The sequence below is a fragment of the Ochotona curzoniae genome, unplaced genomic scaffold (genome assembly GCF_017591425.1).
Source record: "Ochotona curzoniae isolate NIBS_2020 unplaced genomic scaffold, NIBS_Ocur_1.0 contig_2861, whole genome shotgun sequence".
NCBI classification, from domain to species: Eukaryota; Metazoa; Chordata; class Mammalia; order Lagomorpha; family Ochotonidae; genus Ochotona; species Ochotona curzoniae.
The window spans coordinates 4,584,428-4,607,434 of NW_024465620.1; the positions used below are offsets into that span (position 1 = coordinate 4,584,428).

The following is a 23,007-nucleotide window of genomic DNA, read 5'->3' on the forward strand; positions in this document are numbered from 1 at the left end:
CTCACTTTAAGGAGTTTCAGCAAAAAGTATCATTTATTGGTACATGGAAATCAAAGTCTGTTTGACACCTGTGTTTAGTCACTACAAGGATCTGGAGTCCAGATGACATTAAAGGGCTGTCTTCAGCCATTACTCTACGGTGTTTTCCTATGTTGCAGTTCACGGGGGGCCTCTGTAGATTCAATATGCAATTCAACCCCAATGCACAAATTCCCAGAGTTATGTGAGCTTTGCTTCAGATATTCTGGCATATATGGCATGCTGAAATCAAGTATTCTTTCCCGCTGGGGGCTGTGTCAGTTTACAAGGCCTACTCATAATTGATCACTCAGGATTTAAGGAGCTGAGCTCTGGCAACAAATGCCTGCCCTACCTTCAAGTTCACATGGCTCAGCCAAACTTTCTCATCACAAGCAGCTTACCATGTTAGTAGAAGATAGAGGGAAGAAGGGATGCTGCTGCCCCCAGACCTCAGAATTCTGGGGAGAACTTACACATACTTTCCACGTGTGCTGACCACAAACTTTCCTGGATGCTAGTCCTAAGATGGTCAGTATCTCTCTACTTCATGCTACTGGGGGATAGTCATTCTGGATGACATGGAGGTCACAGTGAAGCTGATGCATGCTGTTTGTAGATATCTGGGGACCACAAGCTCCCTCTGGCCTGATTTGCTTCCTGGTAATCACAGCTATTGGCCCAAGACTGATTTATATGGGTTCTTCTGAAACAACTTTGTATAGAAGTTTGCAGGAGTGGTTTCCAGCATTGAGAAAATCAGAGGCCTCCATGTAAAAATGTGCCTCTTTCTCCTCTTAGGAATCAAAAAAGTGGTGTAACCATACGTTAATTCACCATCTCTGTCTTTTGTGTCCTGGGGTAGTTCTGCCTCAATGGCAGTAAAACCAACAGATGAAGGTCACAGCCATCACAATCTACCAGGAATATTGGCTGGATCATGGTGGCCACATCCCTGGACTAGAGGATCTCCCTTCTTTTGGCCCTGGAGTTCCTGCCTACACAGGGATGGCCTTGAGGTGAACAACCCAGGGTTGTGGCAGAGTGCAAAATCTTTATATTATTTGCTCTGCCAGTGCCCATTCTAAAGCAGCATCTGCACTTGTTCTAAAGAATGTGGCTATGCAGAGCTGACTCTCCCTTGTGGCCAAAACCATTGTCTCAAGTGACAACTGTGGTCAACAATGAAAAGCAGATTTTTTTGTTGTTTGTTTGTTTTTTAAGAGCTACTGTTAGCTGAATTTTGTTGTATAAGCTCCCTACAGTGTTTGATTCCAAGCCACTCATGTGATGTCACTGAATGTACTTAGAACCAACAGCTCTTGTGAGCCAGTATGAGCTGGCTCAAGCACACCATGGGCATGTCTTCAGTTACCAGTCTCTCTCACCCTCTCAGCTCAAGACTGGTGTTCTTACCTACCTAGGATGCTCATCTGCTATAATTTTATAGCCAGTGAAAGCAGATGCCTCTTAGTAGCGTGGCATCGGGACACATGATTTGGATAACACAAACCTTCAGTCTGTCCCAGTAGGCTTTGGATCACAGACAAATTATGTTGAATTAGACTAAAAGCTTTCCTTGACATCTTGCTATTGATTTTAAGTTCAGGAAAGTCTGGGCCCCCATAAAAGCTCTTTCTCCCTTTGCACTGTTACAGGCTAATTCTCTTCTCAGTCTCTCCTACACACAATGGATGGAGCCCCAGGATTAAGAGATTATTTCAATCCGGAATTTTACTAAAATATTTTATGTGAAAGGCAGAGTAATAGAGGAGACAAAGAGAGTTTCTTTCTACTGGTTCACTCCCCCAAATGGCCACAATAGCTATGGTTAGGCCAAGCTAAAGCTAGAGCCAATAATTCCTCTTAGATCTGCCTAAGCACTTGAACCATCGCCTGCTGCTTTTGCAGGCACATTAGCAGAGAGTTGCATCTCAAGCAGAGCAACCAGGACTAAAAGCATTGCTCCAATACAAGATGCCCGTGCTGCATGTTGCAGCCTGGCCTGATGTGCCACAACCCTTCCTACTAGGCCTTCATTATCACTCACTGTGGAAGCAGAAAGTTCCACAGTTGGGCAATTTGAAGGCTGGACAAATGCCTGGTAGGTGTCAAGCTCCACAAGGACTAAGAAAAAGGGAAGTCTCTGGAAGCTTTCAGTAGACTCCAGCTCAGTCTCTTGGTGAAAACTAGGTTAGGGCAATATAAACCATAGAGGGAAGGAAAAAGGTAGTTAATAAGGTGACCCCAAAAGGTTCCCATCACTCATAGTTCTGTCCAGGGTATGAAAGAGTACAGCGGTCCAACTTCCGTGAGGATGGCACGTCACCCTGAGGAGGCCTGCCAGCTGCTACAGGTGAAGTGGTATCTGGCAGTGACATAATCTGACAAGGAACTAGACAGGATGGTAAAGGTGACATGGTTCCTCAAAGCTTCCCATCTATCTGACAGAGGTAATTCCTTCAATGGTGTTGTGATACTCAAGATTCAATTTTTAGCTGCTGCTTCACAAGGATTCCTTTCTCAGAATTGTTCTCATGAGTGAGTTCTTTTATGGTCAACAAGGAAAAGCCCCAACTAAGTGCTTTCCTACACTGACCACATGCCTAAGGCTTTCCTGTAGCATGATCTTTCTGGTGCTGAGGGAGACTGGAGCTGTGGCTGAAGGCATTCTTGTGTCTCCTATACTTAGATGACCCTATTCCAGTATGACGTTTTTGGTGCTTGGAAAGGTTCGAGCTGTAGCGGAAAACTTTTCCACATTTGTTGCATTTATAGGGCTTTTCTCCAGTGTGAACTCTTTGGTGCTGACTGAGGATGGAGCTTTCACTGAAGGATTTCCCACACTGGCTGCACTCATAAGGCCTCTTTCCAGTATGAACCTTCCGGTGCTTAACAAGGTTAGAACTATAGCTGAAGGCTTTTCCGCATTCGTGGCACTCATAGGGCCTTTCTCTAGTGTGAACTTTCTGGTGCTGAATGAGGGCAGAGCTTTGACTGAAGGCCTTCCCACATCTTGAGCATTCATAGGGCTTTTCTCCAGTATGAGTCCGCTGGTGTGGGGCAAGGTTGGAGAGGCAACTAAAGGCTTTCCCACACTGGTTGCACTTATAAGGTCTTTCCCCAGTGTGACTCCTTTGATGCAGAACAAGTCTGGATATTTGCCGGAAGGCTTTCCCGCATTCCTTGCACTCAAAAGGCCTTTCTGTATTATGAACTTTCTGGTGCCGAACAAGATGAGAGCTGTTAATGAAGGCCTTTCCACATTCGTTGCATTCATAAGGCCTTTCTCCAGTGTGTATTTTCTGGTGCTCAGTGAAATTGGAAATACAATTAAAGACTCGCCGGCACTGTCTGCATTCATATTGCCTTTCTCTGTTATGAACTTTCTGGTGCCTAACTAGATGGAAACTGCGAGTGAAGGCTTTTCCGCACTGCCCACACTCATAAGGCCTCTCTCCAGTGTGAACTCTGTGGTGCTGCACAAGTGAGTGTTTGCGGGTAAAGGTTTTCCCACATTCACTGCAACTGTTGTGTGTTTCCCCAGTGTGAATTTTCTGATGCAGCCTCAGTTTAAACATGTGGCTAAAGGCCTTCCCACATTGCTTACACACATGAGCTGTTTCTCTAGGATGAACTTTTTGGACATTAGCATGGGTTGCATTCTCCTTGGGGGCATTTCCACCTGTGGGGCATTTGAAGTGTCTCTCTTCAGAGTGAGTTATCAGGTGGTCAAGGAGAGCAAAAGCCTCCAGGAAGTTTTTCCCACAGCGACTGCACTTGAAAGGCCTCTGGGTGGCATAGGCTCCTTGTTGCTGCTCATGTTTGGAGCTGAGTGGGAAGGCTGCCCTATCAGTGCTGCTGTGTAGCTTCCCCTCACTGAGGATGGCTCGGTTGTGGCCATCCAGGATGTCCTGCCTACCATCCTGGCCCTTGAAGGGCTTCTTACCACTATGCCCTTTCTGGGGCTGGTGAAAGTTCCTGCTGATCCAGAAGCCTGTCCCACATGATTCACACATGTAGGGTTTGTGTCCTGGGTATAGTACCTGATGCTTAGCCATGTACAAAATACTTTTCAGGATTGGGCCACACATGCCACAGGTATTGGCATTCTTGGTAGAAGGACTTGCCTCAGGCGTCTCAAACTGCAACAGTCCTTCTCCAGAAGTACTCTGCTCAGGAGACGCTTGTTCTGCAGCATGCCAGCCACCTGAAAGCACAGAAATACTGGTGAAGTGCACCTGGGCTCCACTGACAGGAACAGCCTCATCACAAGTGTATCTGACATTTGCAGGAATGAAGTCAGGATAAGCTAGATCTGGCAGTGCAGGGCTGGGCTGAGTAAGCCGCATAGGGAGGGGACTCACTAGGTAAGAGAACAGGGTTAGGGTTCAGGTTTGGAGAAGAAGCAGGGACACCAAATCATACCTCACCTTTCAGTAGGATGAGATAAGGCAGTCCCAGAACACCTCTAATAGCAAGAGATCTCTGGGTTTGCACAGACCCAGGAAAGTCCAGCTGCACTGGGCATGTGGCTCTCGGAGTCTATATGAAGTTATGTGGACAGTTCATAATACACAACATGCAGGCTAAGGTATGAAGCCCCACAGAGGAGCAATGAAGGGGAACAGAGGAGACAGAGGTTGGAGGAGTGGGCCCATCCACCGTGGATGGGGCACATGTCAGAATAGAAATGGCACGAAGGTGGCCCAGCAGTGAAACACTGGTGGATGCGGAGCACATGCCTCACACAACATGAGCCTGACCCTGACAGGACACCTATGCCTGGTCCCACTCACCAGGTCTCTGCTTCCTCTTGTCCTCTGCTTTGACTAAACACTTATTTACCCTATTGGGTACCCATGGCACTTTACCTTGCTCCAGGTGGGTGACCACAGAGGATTTGGAAGATGCAAGCCCTAAGGGAAAAGTAGAAAGAGGCAAGTGGTTAGCTGTAATGCAAGGCAACTCACACCATGAGTTCCAAAGGGAGCTCATCTCATCTTTGCAACTGGGAAGAATACCACATTGTTAGAAATAAGCCTTTGAGGAGCATCTCACAGAAACAGTGCAGTGGTCCCCACAAGCAGTGACCTTATTGGTGCTCACAGTCTCAGACACAGCCCGGCTTCTAGAAATGTCTGATTTAATAAAATGGTGAGAAATCTGGGGAATAGAGGTGCAAGTGACCGGGGTAGTCTGAGCAGCTTGGCTCAGACTGCTGACCCTGGGTCCCTCCCTGCAAGGGTTCACACAGTGTCAGCACTTCCAAGGAGAAGAGTTCATGCTACACACACAGAGCAGTTAGTCCACAGCTCCCATGCTCCAGCTGTGGGAAAACAGAGCTGCCCTCAGGAGAAACAGGAAAGAATGCTGGGGTGGGAGTAAGGGCCTTACCCAGAGAGGCCACAAGTGCAAAGTTCTGCAGCATCACATCACGGTACAGGCGCCTCTGAGCCTCCTCAAGGAGCCCCCATTCCTTCCGGGAGAAGGACACAGCCACATCCTCAAAGGTCACCTGGCCCTGCCATGATGGTGACAGCTAAGTCAACCCAGCCAAAAGGATGGCAGAAAACATGGACAGAAGGTGTATGTGTGTGTACATACACATAAACAGAGATGCCTCATCCTGCCACCTAGCTGGCAGCAGCTTCTTTCTCCAAGGTCCTCAGTTCCTGTTACACATACACCCTGGTCATCTACGTACCCAAGTCCATTTGCCCATGATGGCAAGTAGACAGATGCCATCTAAGCTCTGGGTGCCCAGATTTGCCCTACAAACATAAAGCTCACCTTTTATTAGGTCCTGGCCCCATTGGTTCACCCTCTTTTTAAGAGACATCAGTCCTTGAACCTTCCATCTCCAAACCCTGCAGCCACCCAAGGCCCACACAGCCAGCACTTCCTTGCCTCTCCACATGCCTCTGCAAACAGCATACAGAGCCTAACTACTCAGTGAAGACAAACAGGATCTTGTCATACACCAGACCCCCTAAGTCCCAACCAGCAGGGAGTTAGCATTCAGCCTTTCTTTCATGGCTTTCCAGATGGTCCTGTTCGTAGTGTCAACCCTGTTTCCAGAACTACACACAGACCCCTGGGACCCATAGGCCTCTCAGTTACCGTGTGTTTCCTTATGCATGCGCAAAGCCCTGAGCCCAACACTTTCCCAGAGGACCCTATCTGCTGCTGAGCTGCTGTGACAATCTGACTAAAACACCCAGGCAGGCCCCACATAAAGCAGCTAAGAAAAATCAGTGATCTTGTAGAGGGGTGAATGAACACAAGCCCCAGTGTCACTGACCCCTATTCTACCTCCATCTCAGGGACCTTAAAACTTTCTGGACCCTCTTTCCTTCTTCCTTCCACTCATTCTGTTTCACCATCTCTTTCTTTCTCCTGTTTCTTCTTTGGAAGTTACCCATGCATTTGAAAAGCAAAACTAAAGAGAGAGAGAGAGATGTTCCATCTGCTGGCACACTTTCAAGGTGGCCACAACAGCCAGGGCTGGGCCAGACCAAAGCCAGGAGCCAGGGGCCCAAGGACTTGAACTATTCTCTGCTGCTTTCCCAGGCACATTAGTAAGGAGCTGGATCAGAAGTGGAACAGCCAAGACTTGAACTGACACCCATATGTCATGCAGGCTAATATTGCAGGTGGTTGTTTAACCCAGTAGGTCACAGTGGTGGGGCGAGGGGAGGGGCTCTTCCCACTCACCTTTCCCTGAAGCTATTGCTTTTTCATCTGCCTTTGTATAATGCACCACCCATGACCAGCCACCTAGTCTCATCAGCTCCCATGTGGAATCCACGGCTGTGATATAAGATATCCTCCCTTAGACCCAAACCAGAACTTCATCTCAGTTACAGGCTGGTTGCCACAAGCTGAACACCTCTGAGGCAAGTCTCTGAATAGAACTCAGATATGTGTGTCTAGTAGGCACTTGGTGCCCATTCACGAGTCTCTAGGGCAGCTGAAACTCCATGTCCTGGCCTCTGACGTCTGTCCACTCACTGATTCCATCATCTGTTTAGACTGCATTTCCATTCTAGAGGATGAGGCCAAAATCCATGGACCCATGTCTATTACCTCCCCCTCTTTCTTTCACTTTCCACATTGTAGCATCCAGCTACAATGGACTGAAAAAATCCAAAATCCATCTGCTTCCCCAATTCCTCAGTCAGCACTCTGGCCAAGGCTTGCCACCCTCACTCACTGACTTAACATCGAATCCTTATAGGCCCCTTTCTGCTCTCTCTGATGCCATCTACTTTCCCCTCTGCAGTCAGACAGTGCCTGAGAACTAATCAGATCACGTGCCCACAGCACCTCAGACATGCCACTGATAGCAGCACACTCAGATTACAGGCTGTGTTCTTCAGGCTGCCACTGCAGCCCAGGCAAGCTATTCCCTCCAACACAGGGGTAGGGTCCCTCAGCACTCGGTCCAGCCTCATTTTCAGGCATTTGCACACCCTCACTCCTGAGGCCAAAACAGCTTTCTACACTGATTTTAATTAAGAAACGGGAGCCCTTCATTTAGCCCGTGGCCACGGGACAAGGAGCAAGACAAGATCTCGAAAAGACACTAGGGGTACTCCCTCCCGCTAAAGTGCTCCGGGATGAGGTGTGTCCTACCGGAGCTGCGCGAGAGCCACCGGGCACCTCTCTCTCACCCGTGCTGGGTCACTCGGCGCTGCCGCCGCCATCGGACCCAAAGATCCTTTGAGCTCATGGAGCTCACACTCCACTGGCCAAGGTGACAGGGTCCACTGTCGAGTTCGGTGCCTCGTCTCCACTATGTGCTTGTGTTCTGGGTTCAGGTCGCTGCCTCTGGATTGCAGGGACTGTAGGCGAGGGCAGAGGGCGACCCCGCGACAGAACTCGCTGCTTGGAGGAAGTCGCGGAGTTCGGTCCGGAGGAGGGCCCTAGGAAACGGTCGGCTGTCCCAAGGACGGTGCGGGACGACCTGTCAGAGCCAAGATGAACTTGCAGTATGGCGACGCTGGAAGTTCCTGTCCTGTTGGCGAACCGCTGGAAGAGAACACCCCTGGGTCTTCTGGTTAGTGTAGTTTCGGCAGGCCGTAGCGTGCGCTTTGTCTTCTCCATGGCAACGCCCTAGCAGCACCGAGAGGACTTCTGGGAAATGAGTCCAAAAGGTTTTAAATGCCGGGGTGTGGATTACACTCCTCTTAAAGGGGCTGTTCTTGGATCTTCTCCCTTGGACAGGTCATTTAGTGATCATTGCCAAGTTCTGGGATTCCAGCTTCTCTGCAGTCTAGTGAATCGGAAGATCTGAGTTCTCTGAGCTTTCACAAACCCTTCCAGGACATCTGGTTTTCCTCAGGGTCAGCCATAGTCCAGTGGCAAATTTGGGGTAGTATTTCCTTCTGAGAGAGAACAGGAAAAGAGCTCAGCACAGGGTGAAACACATAGTGCTGAACACATGAGAGCTGCTGCTGCTTTATATATTGAAAAGGCAGGTTTACAGAGAGGAGGAAAGACCTATCCACCGATTCACTTCCCAAATGGCTGCAATGGCCAGAGCTGAACTTCTCCAGAGCCAGGAGCCTCTTTTGCATCTCCTTTGCAGGTGCAGGGTCCCAAGGACTTGGGCAATCCTTCACTGCTTTCCCAGGCCATAAGCAGGGAGCTGCATGGGAAGAGAAGCAACCAGTACATGAACTGGCACCCACATAGGATACCAGAACTTGCACATGGAAGATTAGCCAGTTGAGCCACTGTGCTGGCCTGTGTTGTTCTTATCCTCATTGCTGTGAGTTGCTTGCAGCTGTCTACTATCTCTGCCTCTAAAATAAACAGATAACAGTTTAGACAGACATTAACCTATGCATGTAAAGAAAAATGGGAATTTTTAAATGATTTTTTTTTCTTGGAAAGTCAGATTTATAGAGAGGAGATATGGAAAGAAAGATCTTCTGTTGCTGTTTATTCCCCAAGTGGCTGCAACGGCAGGAGCTGAGCTGATTGCAAAACCAGGAGCCAGGAGATTCTTCTAGGTCTCCCACATGGGTGCAGGGTCTCAAGGCTTTGGGCTTTTCTCTACTGCTTTCCCAGGCCACAAACAGGGAGCTGGAAGGGAAGCAGAGCAGCCAGGATATAAACCAGCACCGATATGGGATCCCGGCACCTTTAAGGTGAGGATTTTAGCTGTTAGGCCACCATGCTGGGCCTCCAAAATTGGAATTTTTTAAACTTTTTTTTTTAAGATTTATTTATTTTTATTGGAAAGGCAGATATGCAGAGAGGAGGAGAAACAGAGAGGAAGATCTTCCGTATGATGGTTTACTCCCCAAGTGACTGCAATGGCTAGAGCTGAGCCGATCTCAAGCCAGGAGCTCTTCCAGATCTGCTTCGCAGGTGCAGGGTCCCAAGGCTTTGGGCTGTGCTCGACTGCTTTCCCAGGCCATAGGCAGGGAGCTGGATAGGAAGCAGGGCCATCGGGATTAGAACCGGTGTGCATATGGGATCCTGGCGCGTGCACGGTGAGAATTTTAACCACTGCGCTATTGTGCCGAGCCCCAAAATGGGAATTTTTTTTTAAAGGTTTATTTTTATTATTTTTTCATTGGAAAGGCGGATATACAGAGAGGAGAGACAGAGAGGAAGATCTTCCGTCTGATGATTCACTCCCCAAGTGAGCGCAACGGGCCGATACTATGCCGATCCGAAGCCAGGAGCCTCTTCCGGGTCTCCCACGCGGGTGCAGGTTCCCAAAGCTTTGGGCCGTCCTTGACTGCTTTCCCGGGCCACAGGCAGGGAGCTGGAAGGGAAGCGGGGCTGCCGGGATTAGAACCAGCGCCCATATGGGATCCCGGGCGTGCAAGGCGAGGACCTTTAACCACTTGCGCCACCGCGCCGGACCCCAAAATGGGAATTTTTAAAGAAAGTATAATACAGTGAGGAAACAAGCCCTTAAAGCAGGTCAGCAATCAGACCTAAAGTGATTGATCTGGTTCTGTAACCCTTTTCCTGGGGGCAGTTCAAGGGTACCCTCTGCATGAAGGGTGCTATAGGTCCAGCAACTGTGCTGCACTAAATTCCTAGGAAGAAACCCCAAAACCCTCCATAAATTCCCAGAAGAGGGAGGTAAAATGGGGGACCCTTATTTTTCCCTAAAGACTCCAGACTGGACAGTCTAAGCTCTCAGTTCTCTTCTGAGACGCCCGCCTGCACTGTCAGGTGTGTTTCTCTTCATTCAACTTTGCTGTCTTGCTTACCACACTCTGTGTCTCACGTCTGAAATGTTTCTTGCATAGAGGCATGAAACTGGGCAGATGCCGCTGGTAATGCAGGCAGCTCAAACATCTCCTCGACATAGGGCCCCCAGCACTGCTCCATCACTGAAGTGCAGCTCGGTTTCAAAGGCCTTCCAGCTTGGATGCTTTTATGAAGGAGCTCCAGGCATGCTCCTGCTGCTGGCAGGTCTCAGGATTAACCATGTGGCTTTGCGGACATGTAGAACGCAAACATTTGGGGTCATGGCAGTTTCCACCAAGATGTCCAAGGAAAGCCTGGGAGGGCTATAGGACTGCAGCCCTTGTGGGGAACAGTATATGAGATGCCTGCCAACAACAACATAAGTGATGTGGCAGGCCAGCTGGGAAAGCTGCAGACATCCGTGCCTAGCTTCAGAGCAGATACGTTGGTATAAGACCCACAGAGCTATGCAGGAGACAGCTAGGTCTTAGAGACACTGAGTGGACTTTGACTGCTGGCTTGTTGGCTGAATTACTGGTTAAAATACCATGTGCTTAGATAGCCAAACTCATGATATTGATTGTTTACAGTGATATTTCACAAAAAACCAACAAGGGCCCAGTACCATGGCCTAACGGCTAAAGTCCTCGCCTTGAATGCACCAGGATCCCATATGGATGCCAGTTCTAATCCTGGCAGCCCCACTTCCCATCCAGCTCCCTGCTTGTGGCCTGGGAAAGCAGTCGAGGACGGTCCAAAGCCTTGGGACCCTGCACCCATGTAGGAGACCCAGAAGAAGTCCTGGCTCCTAGCTTCGGATTGGCTCAGCTCTGGCCTTTGTGGTCACTTGGGGAATGAATCATCGGACAGAAGATCTTCCTCTCTGTGTCTCCTCCTCTCTGTACATCTGACTTTGCAATAAAAAATAAATCTTTAAAAAAAAAAACAGTGGCTAGATCTTTGTCTTTGTCTCTTCTGTGATTCTGACTTTCCAATAATTTATTTCCAGTGATTTATTTTTATTGGAAAGGGAGATAAGATTTAGGGAGAAGAAAGAAAGATCTTGATCCACTGGTTCACTCCCCAAATGGGCACACTCGCCAGAGCAGAGCCAGTCCAAAACTAGGAGCCAGCAGCTTCTTCCAGGTCACCTACGCTGGTACAGGGTCCCAAAGCTTTGGGTCATCCTTGACTGATTTCCCAGGCCACAAACAGGGAGCTGGATGGGAAGCAGAGCAGTCAAGATATGAACCAGCACCCATATGGAATCCCAGCGTTTGCAAGGTAAGGATTTAGCCATTGATCTAGCGCACCGGGCCCCAGCATTTTTGTCTTAATGAGCAGACACCTCATCTTGCTGCTTGTGTCATGCAGTTATGACAGATCATAGCCATTTCCCTACCTTTGCACTGGCTCGTCCTGTGAATAGTACCAAAAGCAGCCTGTTTTGCCTGCATGCTCTCAGATCACGTGGTTCTTGTCACCTGCTCTGGGTAGAGCCAGGGGGCTCCCAGGGGCTGGAGATCTGGCCCTTCAGCCCCATCTCCACCCAGGCCATTCTGGGAGTCAGTATTTCCCACAGAATATATTATAAATATGGGGCACACATTGGTCTCCTGGTTGAGACTAGTTGGTATCCATGCTTTCCACACTGGCATACCTGGGTTTGAGTACAAGCACCATTCTTGACTCTAGCTTCCTGCTGGTTTAGACCCTGGGAGGCAATGGTGGTGGCTCAAGTTAGTTGGGTTTTTGCCATTCGTTTCATATGGGAGATCTCGTTGAAGTGCCTAGCTTCCTGCAGCTATTTGAAAGCAATATCAGACGCAAAATAAATTTTAGGCTAGGGACTTGAAGTAGTGAACTGGTCTTATCTCTACAGGACACTAACAGATCAAGTCATCAACCTGTGCCCAAAGCCACATGGCTAGGATTTGAATCTCTAGCTCTGGGCCAGAGCTCTTTCACCTCATCAAAGGAGAGGCTTCTCTCTCCTTTGTGCTAACTGCTAGTGTAGCTTCCAGGAACTAATGCTGTTTCCATTTTTTTTTTTTTAGAATTTATTTTATTTTTTTATTTGAAAGTCAGATACACAGAGAGCAAGAGAAACAGAGAGGAAGCTCCTCCATCTGCCAATTCACTCCCCGAGTAGCTGCAACGGCAGGAGCTAAGCCAATCTGAAGCCAGGAGTCAGGAATTTCCAGGTCTCCCACTCGGGTGCAGAGTCCTAAGGCCTCAGACCATCTCCAACTGCTTCCCCAGGCCACAAGCAGGGAACTGGATAGGAACTGGGGCTGCCGGGACATGAACCAATGCCCACATGGTATCCTGGTGCGTGTGAGGTGAGGACTTCAGCTGCTGGGCTACCGTGACAGGCCCTGTTTTGATTTGATTTATTTTAAGATTTATTTATTTTTATTGGAAAGACAGATATATAGAAAGGAGACACAGCGAGCTTCACTCCCCCAAGCGGCAGCAACAGTAGGAACGAAGCCAATACGAAGCCAGGGACCAGGAGCCTCCTCCTGGTCACCCTTGTGGTGCAGGGTCCCAAGTCTTTGTGGCCATCCTCCACTGCTTTCCTAGGCTACAAGAAGGATTTGTTTTGTTTACGCACCCTGCCCATTTAGTGGGGCTTGCATGGACTTTAGAACCCAGGAAAGAACTTGAGAGGGGAACCCTCAGTTGCACCTGGGGACGGTCACGGGACTACATTACCCAGGGTCCTGTGCAGTAATGCTGATCATTGTCATGGAGATTGCAAAGCACATTTGTCATGGCAGGAAATTAGGCAGAACTACACTGCCCAGAAGGCTCTCCGCTTTCGTCCTTGGTGTGCATTGGACCAATGAGAGTTTGGGAAGAGTGGACTTCCGGCGTCATAGACTGTCACTTTGCTGCCCGGCGTTGAGTCGCTCACGTGATTAGGACCACTCAGGTGGCCCTGTGGTTCGTTTTCCAGGAGGTTCTGGTGATCCGACGTGAAGGTGGTGAGGAATGCCCTGGCGGCGGGCTTTGTGGTACCTGCGCCGGTGCGAGCATCAGGGACGCCCCCCCCCCCCGACTGGGTTTCTGTGTGGAGTGGGTGGCTCGTGGGGGTGGGTGGGCGCACCCCGAGCCTTGCTGTGCAGCTCGCAGAGCACTGTGCCCCTTGACTGACTGGGAGACTGAGCTTGGGAGAGATCGGGATGGATAGTTCCCGGGTCGTCCACCTTGGAGCCCCGCCCCAGGTGCATGTTCAGATGGCTGCAGTAGGAGGGGGTGCTTAACCCACCTGCTCCTGCTAAGTGAGGCTTCCTTCACAGACACAAGCCCCCTTCAAGGGGAGCACATTGCGAATTACCTTCCCCATTTGCTTCCCTGGGCCTCAAGCCAGGTCCCTCCAACCCAGACCCTGGTGGCATGCATGTGGCCCTCATTGCTAATGCCAAGGCACCTGTAAAAGGGAAGAAGGGTGAGCGTTGCTGGCGTGGTACCCAGGGAGAAGTGACTACATGACCACGGAGCTGGAACCTTATCGTAGGGGCCTCTGGGGCCATGGAAGGTTTTGAATAGAAATGTTTGGCTAGCATAGCAATTGGACACTTGGGATTTGGAAAAAAAAAAATCCAACTTCACTGAGTATAGTCATGGGGCAAGTGTTGGTCTGAAAGGAGAAGGCACCTGAGCTGCGTGGGAGATGGGGCAATGGGACTGGGTAAAGTGGCTGAATTCTAGATAGATCTGCAGTATGTCAAGTGTGGGCTGTGAGTGAGTGTTGTGTGGCTGGAGCATGGAGCTGCTGTAGACAGACGGGAGTTGCGAGGGAAGGTGGGTTTATTGCGGGGAAAGGTGCAGGGTTCCCAGGATTCTGCAGTGTACAGGGTGGCACCATGGAACCTGAAGCTGTAGATATCTAGTGGACTGGGTTCTGGCATCCTCGGCCAAAGCAGGACCTGGACGTTGGACAGAGGAGGGGTGGTCCTAAGACTTGGCCAAGTTTTGGCAGTTCTGGCTGGAGAGCAAGGAAGAGTGGTGGCTAGGGACAGTCTAGCAGAGCCTAGGAGAGGGGAGGGAGCCAGCAAAGTAGAAAGGAAACAGTGGGGGCACCTCTGTGAGGGACAAAATGGTATCTGCCATGCCTTGGGATCACCTCGTATGGCCAGATACTTCAGCCCAGACCCTCAGCTGGAGGAACAGCCATGAAATGTTGACAAGCATAGCAGGAGGGTCCCCAGGACGGACATATCCTTGGGGTTTACAGCTGGGACTTCTGTCGGTGCATGAAGAGCAGCTGGGAAGGGCAGAGAGTTTGCCCTGGGATGCCCTTGATGTGGCAGCCAGCTGGTGGTGGAGCTTTTTACTTGTCTGTAAAGCCACCCCAGAAGAGTCTGGGGAAGTCTCTGTGTCTCAGACTGGGGCAGGCCCTGGAGGAAGCGGGGTGAGTTACCTGAGAGAGGTGAGAGGAGATGCGACCTGCATGGAAAGCTGGGTCCTGGGTCACAGAGCATCTCCTTACACCGTGCATCTCCTCCCACCCACTGTTGCAGAGCCCGATGGCTTTCGAGGATGTGGCCGTGTATTTCTCCCAAGAGGAGTGGAGTCTCCTGGACACAGTGCAGAGAGCCCTGTACCGGCAGGTGATGCTGGAGAACTTCGCTCTTGTGGCCTCCCTCGGTAAGGCCATGGTCCTCTGTGCCAGACTGGGCCCCCAATACTGCCCTCTCACCTCTCTGGTGGCTCCGAACAGACTTAGTTCTTGCCAAGGCCCCCTGAGATACTTGGGTCAGCCGGTACGCCATCCAGTTGGCTCAGCCATTCCCTGTAGCCCTGCTTGGCAGGCTGTTACCTTCCTATGCCTGCACTTCAGCACTTTGGCCATAGTTGCCACTCATGGGGACCTTTGGACTGTCCCTGTGACTTGACCTTCAGTTTTCCAACAGTGGAATGGCACCATCTGTCTTCTGCCTTCTATCAGAAGGTGGGCTTCTCATTTTTTCTCCTTCTTGCTCGCACAGGACTCTCTGCTTCCCGACCTCATGTGGTTGTCAAGCTTCAGCGTGGTGAGGAGCCCTGGGTCCCCAGTGGGATGGCTATGACCTCAGCCAGGAACACACAGAGAAGGCCCAGTCCTAGTGAGTGGGGACTCAAGGTGGGGCTACTCAGGACTGGGGATAAGCATTTGTCTTCCCACTCAGGCTACCCAGACGTAACCTCCTTCCTGCCTCTCACCCTCCTCCCTCTGCTCCCATCCTCAGCCCCTTCTAGAGCTGTTGGCATGGAGTGCCTTTATGAGGACAGTCCCATAGTCAGCATGTCGCATAGCCACGTTGGCCCGTGATGCCAATTTCCCATGTTCATGGCAGTTCCCATCTCCGCTGCTCTCCTGATCCAGTTTCTTACTGATGGCCATAGAAAAGCAGTGATAGGTGGCTCACATACTTGAGCCCCTGCCACCACTTGGGAGACCAGCATGGAGTTCCTGGCTCCTTGGTTTCACCTTTGTGTCCATCTGGGAAGGGAACCAGAGGACACAAGATATCTCTGTAACTCTTTCAAATAAATATATTTTTTGTTAAGAGGAGAGCTCCAAGGACATAGGAGCTGGGTTCACAAAGGGCACGTCTAGGCTGGCAGATTCATTCCTTTCTCCTCTCATTCATGTACTCCAGTGTTCCTTAAACACTTACCAGGGACACTAATTCCAGGTAGTGGAAAAACAGTCACAGCCTGACCGGATGTTTTTAGTCCGGCCTTTGTGAATTCAGTGCTTGAGAGAACACCTGTGCACAGGAGTCACGAGTAAAACAGAGGGAGACCTGTGCAGAAAGCAAAAGCAGGCCTAGGCTGTGAGGGCAGAGTGGGGGCAGAGTGGGGACAGCAGTTTTCCTCTGGAGTGTTCCCTGATACAGTAAATGCCACATTTGTTGATTTATTTGTAATATGTATTTATTTGATATTAGGGTTATAGAGGGAGACAGAGAGAGAAAGAGATCTTCCACCTGCTGTTTCACTCTGCAGATGGCCACAACAGGCAGGGCTGAGCCAGGCTGAAGCTAGGAGCTGGGAGCTTCCTCTTGGTCTCCCACATGGGTGCAAGGATCAAAGCACATGAGTCATCTTTCACTGCTTTCCTCAGCATGTTTGCAGGGAGCTGGGTTGGAAGTGTAGCACCAAGACTTGAACCAGCACCCCTATGAGATGCAGGCATCCCAGGTGGCAACTTAATAATATACAACACTTGCCCCAAGTTCCACACTTGCCATGAAAGATGCTTCCCTTCCACTGTACCCATTCCTGCAGGACAGCCCAAGTCTTTGCTTTTCTCTATATCCTTCTATACCTAGTCCCTGGGGTCCTCTCCTTGTTGCCCACTCAGGCACCCACTATTTGTCTTCAGGATCCCGACGCCCAGCAGAGAACAGAGATGCTTCTGGAAAAGCAGCACTGCCAACAACTTTCCTCAGTAGCCCCCCTGGAGCATCTTCTAGTGTCCTGCCCACTGCTGGTGCCTGCCACGCTGCAGGAATCCAGGAGAGAAAACCCTCAGGGGTGTCGGTGATCTACTGGGAAAGGCTTCTGCTAGGCTCAGGCAGCGGTGATGCCTGCATCAGCCTGCGACTGACCTCGCCCCTGAGGGCTCCTGGGGGCAGCCCGTCCACGGGCTCGGCCCCTGCAGACTGTCCCACCCCGACCTCTGAGCGCCAGAAGCCATTCCCACAGCCATGCTCTGGGTCAGCTTTCCCAAGTGTTCCAGCCCTTGATGCTGATCGTGCCAGAGGGGAACGAAGAACGGTGGGTGCGACTTGGCATGAGCTTCAGAGACTCCCGGATGGCCAGGATCCCCCAACATGGCAGGAGCTGGGTGAGGCCCTCCACCCTGGCTCCGGCAGCCACTCTGGGGAGAAACCCTTTGAATGCCGAGCGTGTAGCAAAGTGTTCGTGAAGAGTTCCGATCTTCTCAAGCACCTGCGCACGCACACCGGGGAGCGGCCATATGAGTGTGCCCAGTGTGGCAAGGCCTTCAGCCAGACGTCACACCTGACGCAGCACCAGCGCATCCACAGTGGTGAGACACCCTATGCGTGCCCAGCGTGCGGCAAGGCCTTCCGCCACAGCTCCTCGTTGGTACGGCACCAGCGCATCCACACGGCTGAGAAGTCCTTCCGCTGCAGTGAGTGTGGCAAGGCCTTCAGCCACGGCTCCAACCTCAGCCAACACCGCAAGATTCATGCCGGTGGGAGGCCCTATGCCTGCGCACAGTGCGGCCGCCGCTTCTGCCGCAACTCTCACCTAATCCAGCACGAGCGCACACACACAGGCGAGAAGCCATACGCGTGCACTCTCTGTGGCGCTGCCTTCAGCCAGGGCTCATCGCTCTTCAAGCATCAGCGCGTGCACACTGGCGAGAAGCCCTTCTCTTGCGGGCAGTGTGGCCGCGCCTTCAGCCACAGTTCCAATCTGACACAGCACCAGCTACTGCACACTGGCGAGCGACCCTTCCGCTGTGGAGACTGTGGCAAGGCCTTTGCCAAAGGCGCCGTGCTGCTCAGCCACCGGCGCATCCACACTGGTGAGAAGCCCTTTGTGTGTACACAGTGTGGCCGTGCCTTCCGCGAGCGCCCAGCCCTCTTCCACCACCAGAGGATCCACACAGGAGAGAAGACATCACGGCGGCCGAGGAATGGCCCACGCCCCCAGGCCAGGCCTCCTCCTGGGGTGTCATTTGACGGTGTACCCCGGAAAGAAGCAGAGGGCACTCCCCCTCCCTGCCCACCAGCACCTCCAAACCCAGCTGAGACCTGAGGTCACAGCACCAGATGTCTGCCTTTTCTGAATCCCTTCTAAGGCCATACAGGGCCATGACCATGCAAAGAAGCCTTGTGCACGTGAGTCTGGGGTGAGAGGGACTCTAGCGGTGCAAGGGTTTGTCACTTCAGCCACTGCAGATCATACCTTCCCCCAGAGGTCATTTGCAGAAACAACAAGGCTGTGCTCCTGACATCTGGGACTTGGGAGGGGCAGAATTCACAGAGTCACAGCGGCCAACAATGGCAATCCATTTTGATGGTGCCACTTCATGAGTGGGTGGCATGGTGAGGATGATGAGTGGTGGTATGGAGCACGGGCAATCCAGAGAAGTTTCTCACATTTGCATACAGACACTGGGCAGGATGCTGGGGATATTACCCACAGGCCTCTGTTCATCCAAGCCTTCCTATGTGCTAGCCCAGGAGATAGGGTACAAGCCTCAGGCAGGTAGCTGACTCTGAGCTGGGCAGAAGATTCGGGAACACCCTTTGGGTTGGCAGATCCCCCGACAGGGGGATACTAGTGAGAGCCACAGCTGCTCTGCCTTTTGGGCTTCTCTTGACAGCCCTACAAGGTAGCTGCCATGGCTGCATTTCCCCGTACCCACAGGGAGGAGGCAGGAGCCCAGCTGGACTGGCTCAGAGCCTGCCTGTGTGAGTCTGCCAGGTATGAGGCCTGTGCCTGGCTCCCAGGATGCACAGGAAGCCCTCAAAGGAACTTGTGACTCTCAGCATTAGGAAAGCAACATTGAGAAGGATGGCTCCTGATGACACTCAGTCACCTTTTCACCCATTCCTTCGTGGTGGACAAGCCCTTATTCCACCTCTGGTTACCAAAGTCAGTGTTACAGGAACCTTTACTTCCAAGGTGTTGGTTATAGCTTCAGAGGAGACAAGAGAACGGTCATTTGTGGCTGGGTTTGGTGGCCGTGTGCCCACCTCTTCTCTCAACCTAATGGAAAGGTGGACAGAGCTGAATTACCTAAGCCTGTGAAATAGCCCCTGTGTAAGGGCTCCAAGTGATGAGAACCGAAGAGCAGAAGGGTCCAGTTTGCTTCCTGTGGCCTTCAGCAGACCCAACCTGGGGCCTCACCTCCAGGGATGTTAGTGACCATACTAGAGAAAAAGACAGTCTACTAGCATTTATGACTTGGGATGGAGGTAAGATAACCTTAGCTTCCTCTTCTCCACTTCAGGGCATGGTTCCAATTTTCACAAGAATTCAAAGAGGCTTTCTTAAAGATTTCTTGTTAATGTTATTTTGTGAACAGTAACAGTCTGTCTTTTGTTTCACTTTAATGCAATGCAGATAATATTAAATGAATGTACGCAGACATACCATCAGGGTGTTGTCATAGACACCTGGGCATTTGTCTTCAAACTGGGTCCCTTCAAGAGGCTCCTTCAAGGCCCTAATGAGGGACTAGGGCGTCTCTATCTGCTTGATGTCCAGAATGGAAAGAGGTGGCCATGAGACCTGGTGGATGGGTCATGAAGAGTGGGGTGGCCTTTGTGGGAGGGTGGTGGGTAGGGAAATAGGACAAGAGTGTGCTGGTGCTAAGGCAGAGTGAGCGTGACCACTTCCCATTGACTCTAGCCCAGTGGGTGTAAGAAGTCATTCCCTCCAAGACTTTTCAGCTGTCTCCTGGAGGGAAGCAGCACAGACATGACTGTCCCTCCAACCCATCATTAGGACAAGACTGACCATCTGCGTCTTAAGTTCCTGCCATTTGGGGAAGTACGCAGGACACAACTTGTCAAGACCTTGCCAAGGCAGTGCTCTGTGCCAGTGCCCTAACGCCCTGTGGGCCCTGAGCCGCTGCCCCACTTTCTTGTACAGATTCAGCCTGCAGGGCTATGAAATGTAGACAAGCTCTCGATCCTGCCTGACCGAAAACTCTTCCTGGGATTCTGTCGGAATCAGGAGCACAGACATCTGTCAAGCAACAGGGGGATCCAGAGAGGTACAGGACACCCTTTTCCATTCCTTGGTCAAAAGCTGCAGATCTGAGCCCTCCTGATCCCTCCGGCTGGCTCAGTGCCCTCTGCCGCCTCCCCAGCAGCCTGCCCCTATCAGGCTTCTGTCCTCTGTGCCCGTCTACTGTCCCAATCTGCCCTAATAGCCTGACCTTGCCAGTGGCCCCAGCCTGGGCCCCCTCCTCCTGAAGCTTGCCCTCTTGTTTACCCGTCTGTAATTTCTGTAGTCCTTTTGGACCAGCACTCTGCGTCTTAATCCTGGAGTTTCCCTGACTGTAAAAGTGTTCCTTCATTTTCTTGGTCAAAATGTTGAACGGGGGGACTGGTGTGATAGCCTAGCAACTAAAATCCTCCCCTTGCATGCTCTGGGAACCCATATGGGCACTGGTTCATGTTGTAGCAGCCCTTCTTCCCATCCAGCTCCCTACTTGTGACCTGGGAAAGCAGTGGAAAACAGCTCAAAGCCTTGGGACCCTGTGCCCTCATGGGAGACCCAGAGGCAGCTCCTGGCTCCTGATTGGCTCAGCTCTGGCCATTGCAGCCGCTTGGGGAGTGAATCAACCAACAGAAGATCTTCCTCTCTGTCTCTCCTCCTCTTTGTATATCTGTCCTTCCAATAAAAATAATCTTAAAAAAAATGTTGAACAGGGGGTGGACGTTTGGCTTAGCAGCAAAGCTATACATTTTGATATCCCTGCCTTGGATTCCTGATTCCAGCTTCCTGCAAATACCCTGGGAGGTGGGCAGTGATGACTTAAGTAACTGATACCGCCCAGGTGGGAATGGACTGAGTTCCCAGCTTCAGCTGGAGCTGTGACTGCTGTGGCTTCCACCTTACTTTCTTCCCTCTGCCAAAGTAACTCCCACCTTTGGCTAACTGTGCCAGCCTTTGGGGAGTAAAGTGGCAGACAGGAGCTCTCTTACTCTCTAACTCTGCATTTCCAATAGATAAATATTTATTTATAATTGAAAAGTCAGATTTACAGGGAAAAGGAGAGAAAAAGAGAAATATCTTCCATCTGCTGGTTCACTCCCCTAGTGGCCACAGCAACCTGAGCTGAGCTGATCAGAATCCAGGAGCCTCAAGCCTCCTCTGGGTCTCCCATGTGGGTGCAGAGTCTCAAGGCTTTGGGCTCCTCAATTGCTTTCCTAGGCCATGAGCAGGGAGCTAAAAGGAAAATGGAGCAGCAAGGATATGAAGCAGTACCCATATCAGAGCCCGGAGCATGCAAGGGAGGACTTTAGTCACCAGACTACCATGCTGAACCCCCAATAAATAAATCTTTACAATCTATGTATTTATTGGAAAGGCAGATTTACAAAGAGAAGGGCAGACAAAGCTCTTTCATCCATGGGTTCACTCCCCAAATGGCCATAATGGCCAGAGCTGAGCTGATAAAATATAAATAAATAAAATAAAATAATAAGTATGTATTTTCTAAAAAGCACCAGCACTTTCCCACCCTAGTAGGTGGTAAAAGAATTCTCTAGCAAATCTTCACTGCTCCAAGGAAAAGATCAAACAACACATTGATGAAGCTGTTGATTAGCTCAGAGCTGACATGCCCACACTGGTTCAGAGTTGACATTCCATGTTTGACACCACTGCTGGTTTGTTTTTTTTTTTTTAAGATTTATTTTATTTTTACTGCAAAGTCAGATATACAGAGGAGAGTGAGAGAGGAAGATCTGTCTGATGACTCACTCCCCAAGTGACAGCAACAGCCGGAGCTTCCGATTCAAAGCCAGGAGCATGGAACCTCCTCCCTGTCTCCCATGTAGGCTACTGGTCCCAAGGCTGTCCTCAACTGCTTTCCCAGGCCACAAACAGGGAGCTGGAAGGGAAGCAGAGCCCCCAGGACACAAATCCACACCCATATGGGATCCCGGTCATGCAAGGTGAGGACTTTAGCCACTAGGCTACCACACCCGGCCTAACACCACTGTTGTTTATCCAGAGCAGTGCATCAGGAATGCTAGGTATCACAAGAAACCACAGAGGGGAAAAGGAAAAAAAAAAGTAGCTGGCTTTCCATTAGGGATCTGGGTCAAGTCCTGGCTGTTCCACTTCCCATCCAACTCCCTGCTTATGGCCAAAGAAAGCAGCAGAGGATGGCCCAAAGCTCTGGGACTGGGAAGAAGCTCCTGGCTTTCTGGCCCAGCCCTGGCCATTGTGGACATCCAGGGAGTGAACCAATGTAAGATCTTTGTCATCATTTTCTCTGTAACTCTGACCTACAATTTTTAAAACTATTTTTATTTGAAAAGCAAAATTTTCAAGGAGGACAGAAAGATCTTCCATTTGCTAGTTTACTCCTCAAGTGGCTGCAATGGCTGGAGCTGAGCCAAAGCCAGGAGCCAGGAGCTTCTTCTGGGTCTCCCACACAGGTGCAGGGTCCCAAGGCTTTGGACCATCCTCCGCTGTTTTCCCAGGCCACAGGCAGGGAGCTGGAAGGGAAGTAGAGCAGCACAAACTGGTGCCTAAATGGTATCCCCGTGCTTGCAGGAGATAGGATTATCCAATTGAGCTTCCTTCACTCCCACCCCACTCCTGGTTCTGAATAAATCTTAAAACAGTCACATTAAATACAGGTTACCCTGTTCAGTAAAAGTGAAAAAGACTGGGCACCTCCCTTAAACTTGGATGGAAACTTTATCTCATTAAAGGCACATCAGAGGCTTGGTAACCGTTCTGGGTAGTTCCTACACACCGGGTTCCCGCCGCCCTCGTATTTACGCGGGCCAATAAAGGACTCCAGTTTCTTACTCTCGGGATAAACACCTGAGTCAGCGAATAAAGCCACGATGCAGGAAGTCTTCTAGGCCAGACCACCTCCGAGGACACCCTGAAGGCGAGTCTCCCCGACCCGATGATCGACGCGGCTGCTGAAGGCTTCTGCTCGAGCGAGAGGACGCTCCTGCTGTTGCCGTGGAAACAGCTGGAGGCGGGCGGAAGTGCTCCACTTGTTACCTAGGGAACGTCTGGGCGCAGTAAAGTGAC

At 50.8% G+C, this 23,007-nt stretch overlaps 3 protein-coding genes across 6 annotated transcripts; 1 reads left to right on the forward strand and 2 right to left on the reverse strand.

The window, feature by feature from the left end:
- Positions 1–717: 717 nt before the first annotated feature.
- Positions 718–7,781, reverse strand: ZNF132 (zinc finger protein 132). 2 transcript variants are annotated; one of them, XM_040978163.1, is made up of 4 exons: positions 7,695–7,781; positions 4,893–4,937; positions 3,401–4,228; positions 718–3,316 (listed from the first exon to the last, which is right to left on the reverse strand). In XM_040978163.1, the coding sequence occupies exons 3-4, from the start codon at positions 4,110–4,112 to the stop codon at positions 2,625–2,627; spliced, it is 1,404 nt and encodes a 467-aa protein (XP_040834097.1). In that variant the 5' UTR covers positions 4,113–4,228; positions 4,893–4,937; positions 7,695–7,781; the 3' UTR covers positions 718–2,624. The 2 variants fall into 2 exon arrangements, with proteins under 2 accessions (XP_040834097.1, XP_040834096.1); XM_040978162.1 differs by having other exon boundaries at positions 718–4,228.
- LOC121155081 (zinc finger protein 792-like) lies at positions 4,798–7,735 on the reverse strand. Its single transcript, XM_040978260.1, has 3 exons — positions 7,695–7,735; positions 5,416–5,542; positions 4,798–4,937 (listed from the first exon to the last, which is right to left on the reverse strand). The coding sequence occupies exons 1-3, from the start codon at positions 7,725–7,727 to the stop codon at positions 4,798–4,800; spliced, it is 300 nt and encodes a 99-aa protein (XP_040834194.1). The 5' UTR covers positions 7,728–7,735.
- A 5,352-nt stretch (positions 7,782–13,133) lies between the features above and the next one.
- LOC121154978 (zinc finger protein 324A-like) lies at positions 13,134–20,380 on the forward strand. 3 transcript variants are annotated; one of them, XM_040978154.1, is made up of 4 exons: positions 13,134–13,229; positions 14,769–14,895; positions 15,237–15,353; positions 16,619–20,380. In XM_040978154.1, the coding sequence occupies exons 2-4, from the start codon at positions 14,775–14,777 to the stop codon at positions 18,022–18,024; spliced, it is 1,644 nt and encodes a 547-aa protein (XP_040834088.1). In that variant the 5' UTR covers positions 13,134–13,229; positions 14,769–14,774; the 3' UTR covers positions 18,025–20,380. The 3 variants fall into 3 exon arrangements, with proteins under 3 accessions (XP_040834088.1, XP_040834087.1, XP_040834086.1); XM_040978153.1 differs by lacking the exon at positions 13,134–13,229 and having other exon boundaries at positions 14,677–14,895; positions 15,237–15,368; positions 16,634–20,380; XM_040978152.1 differs by lacking the exon at positions 13,134–13,229 and having other exon boundaries at positions 14,677–14,895.
- The last annotated feature ends 2,627 nt before the right edge of the window (positions 20,381–23,007 follow it).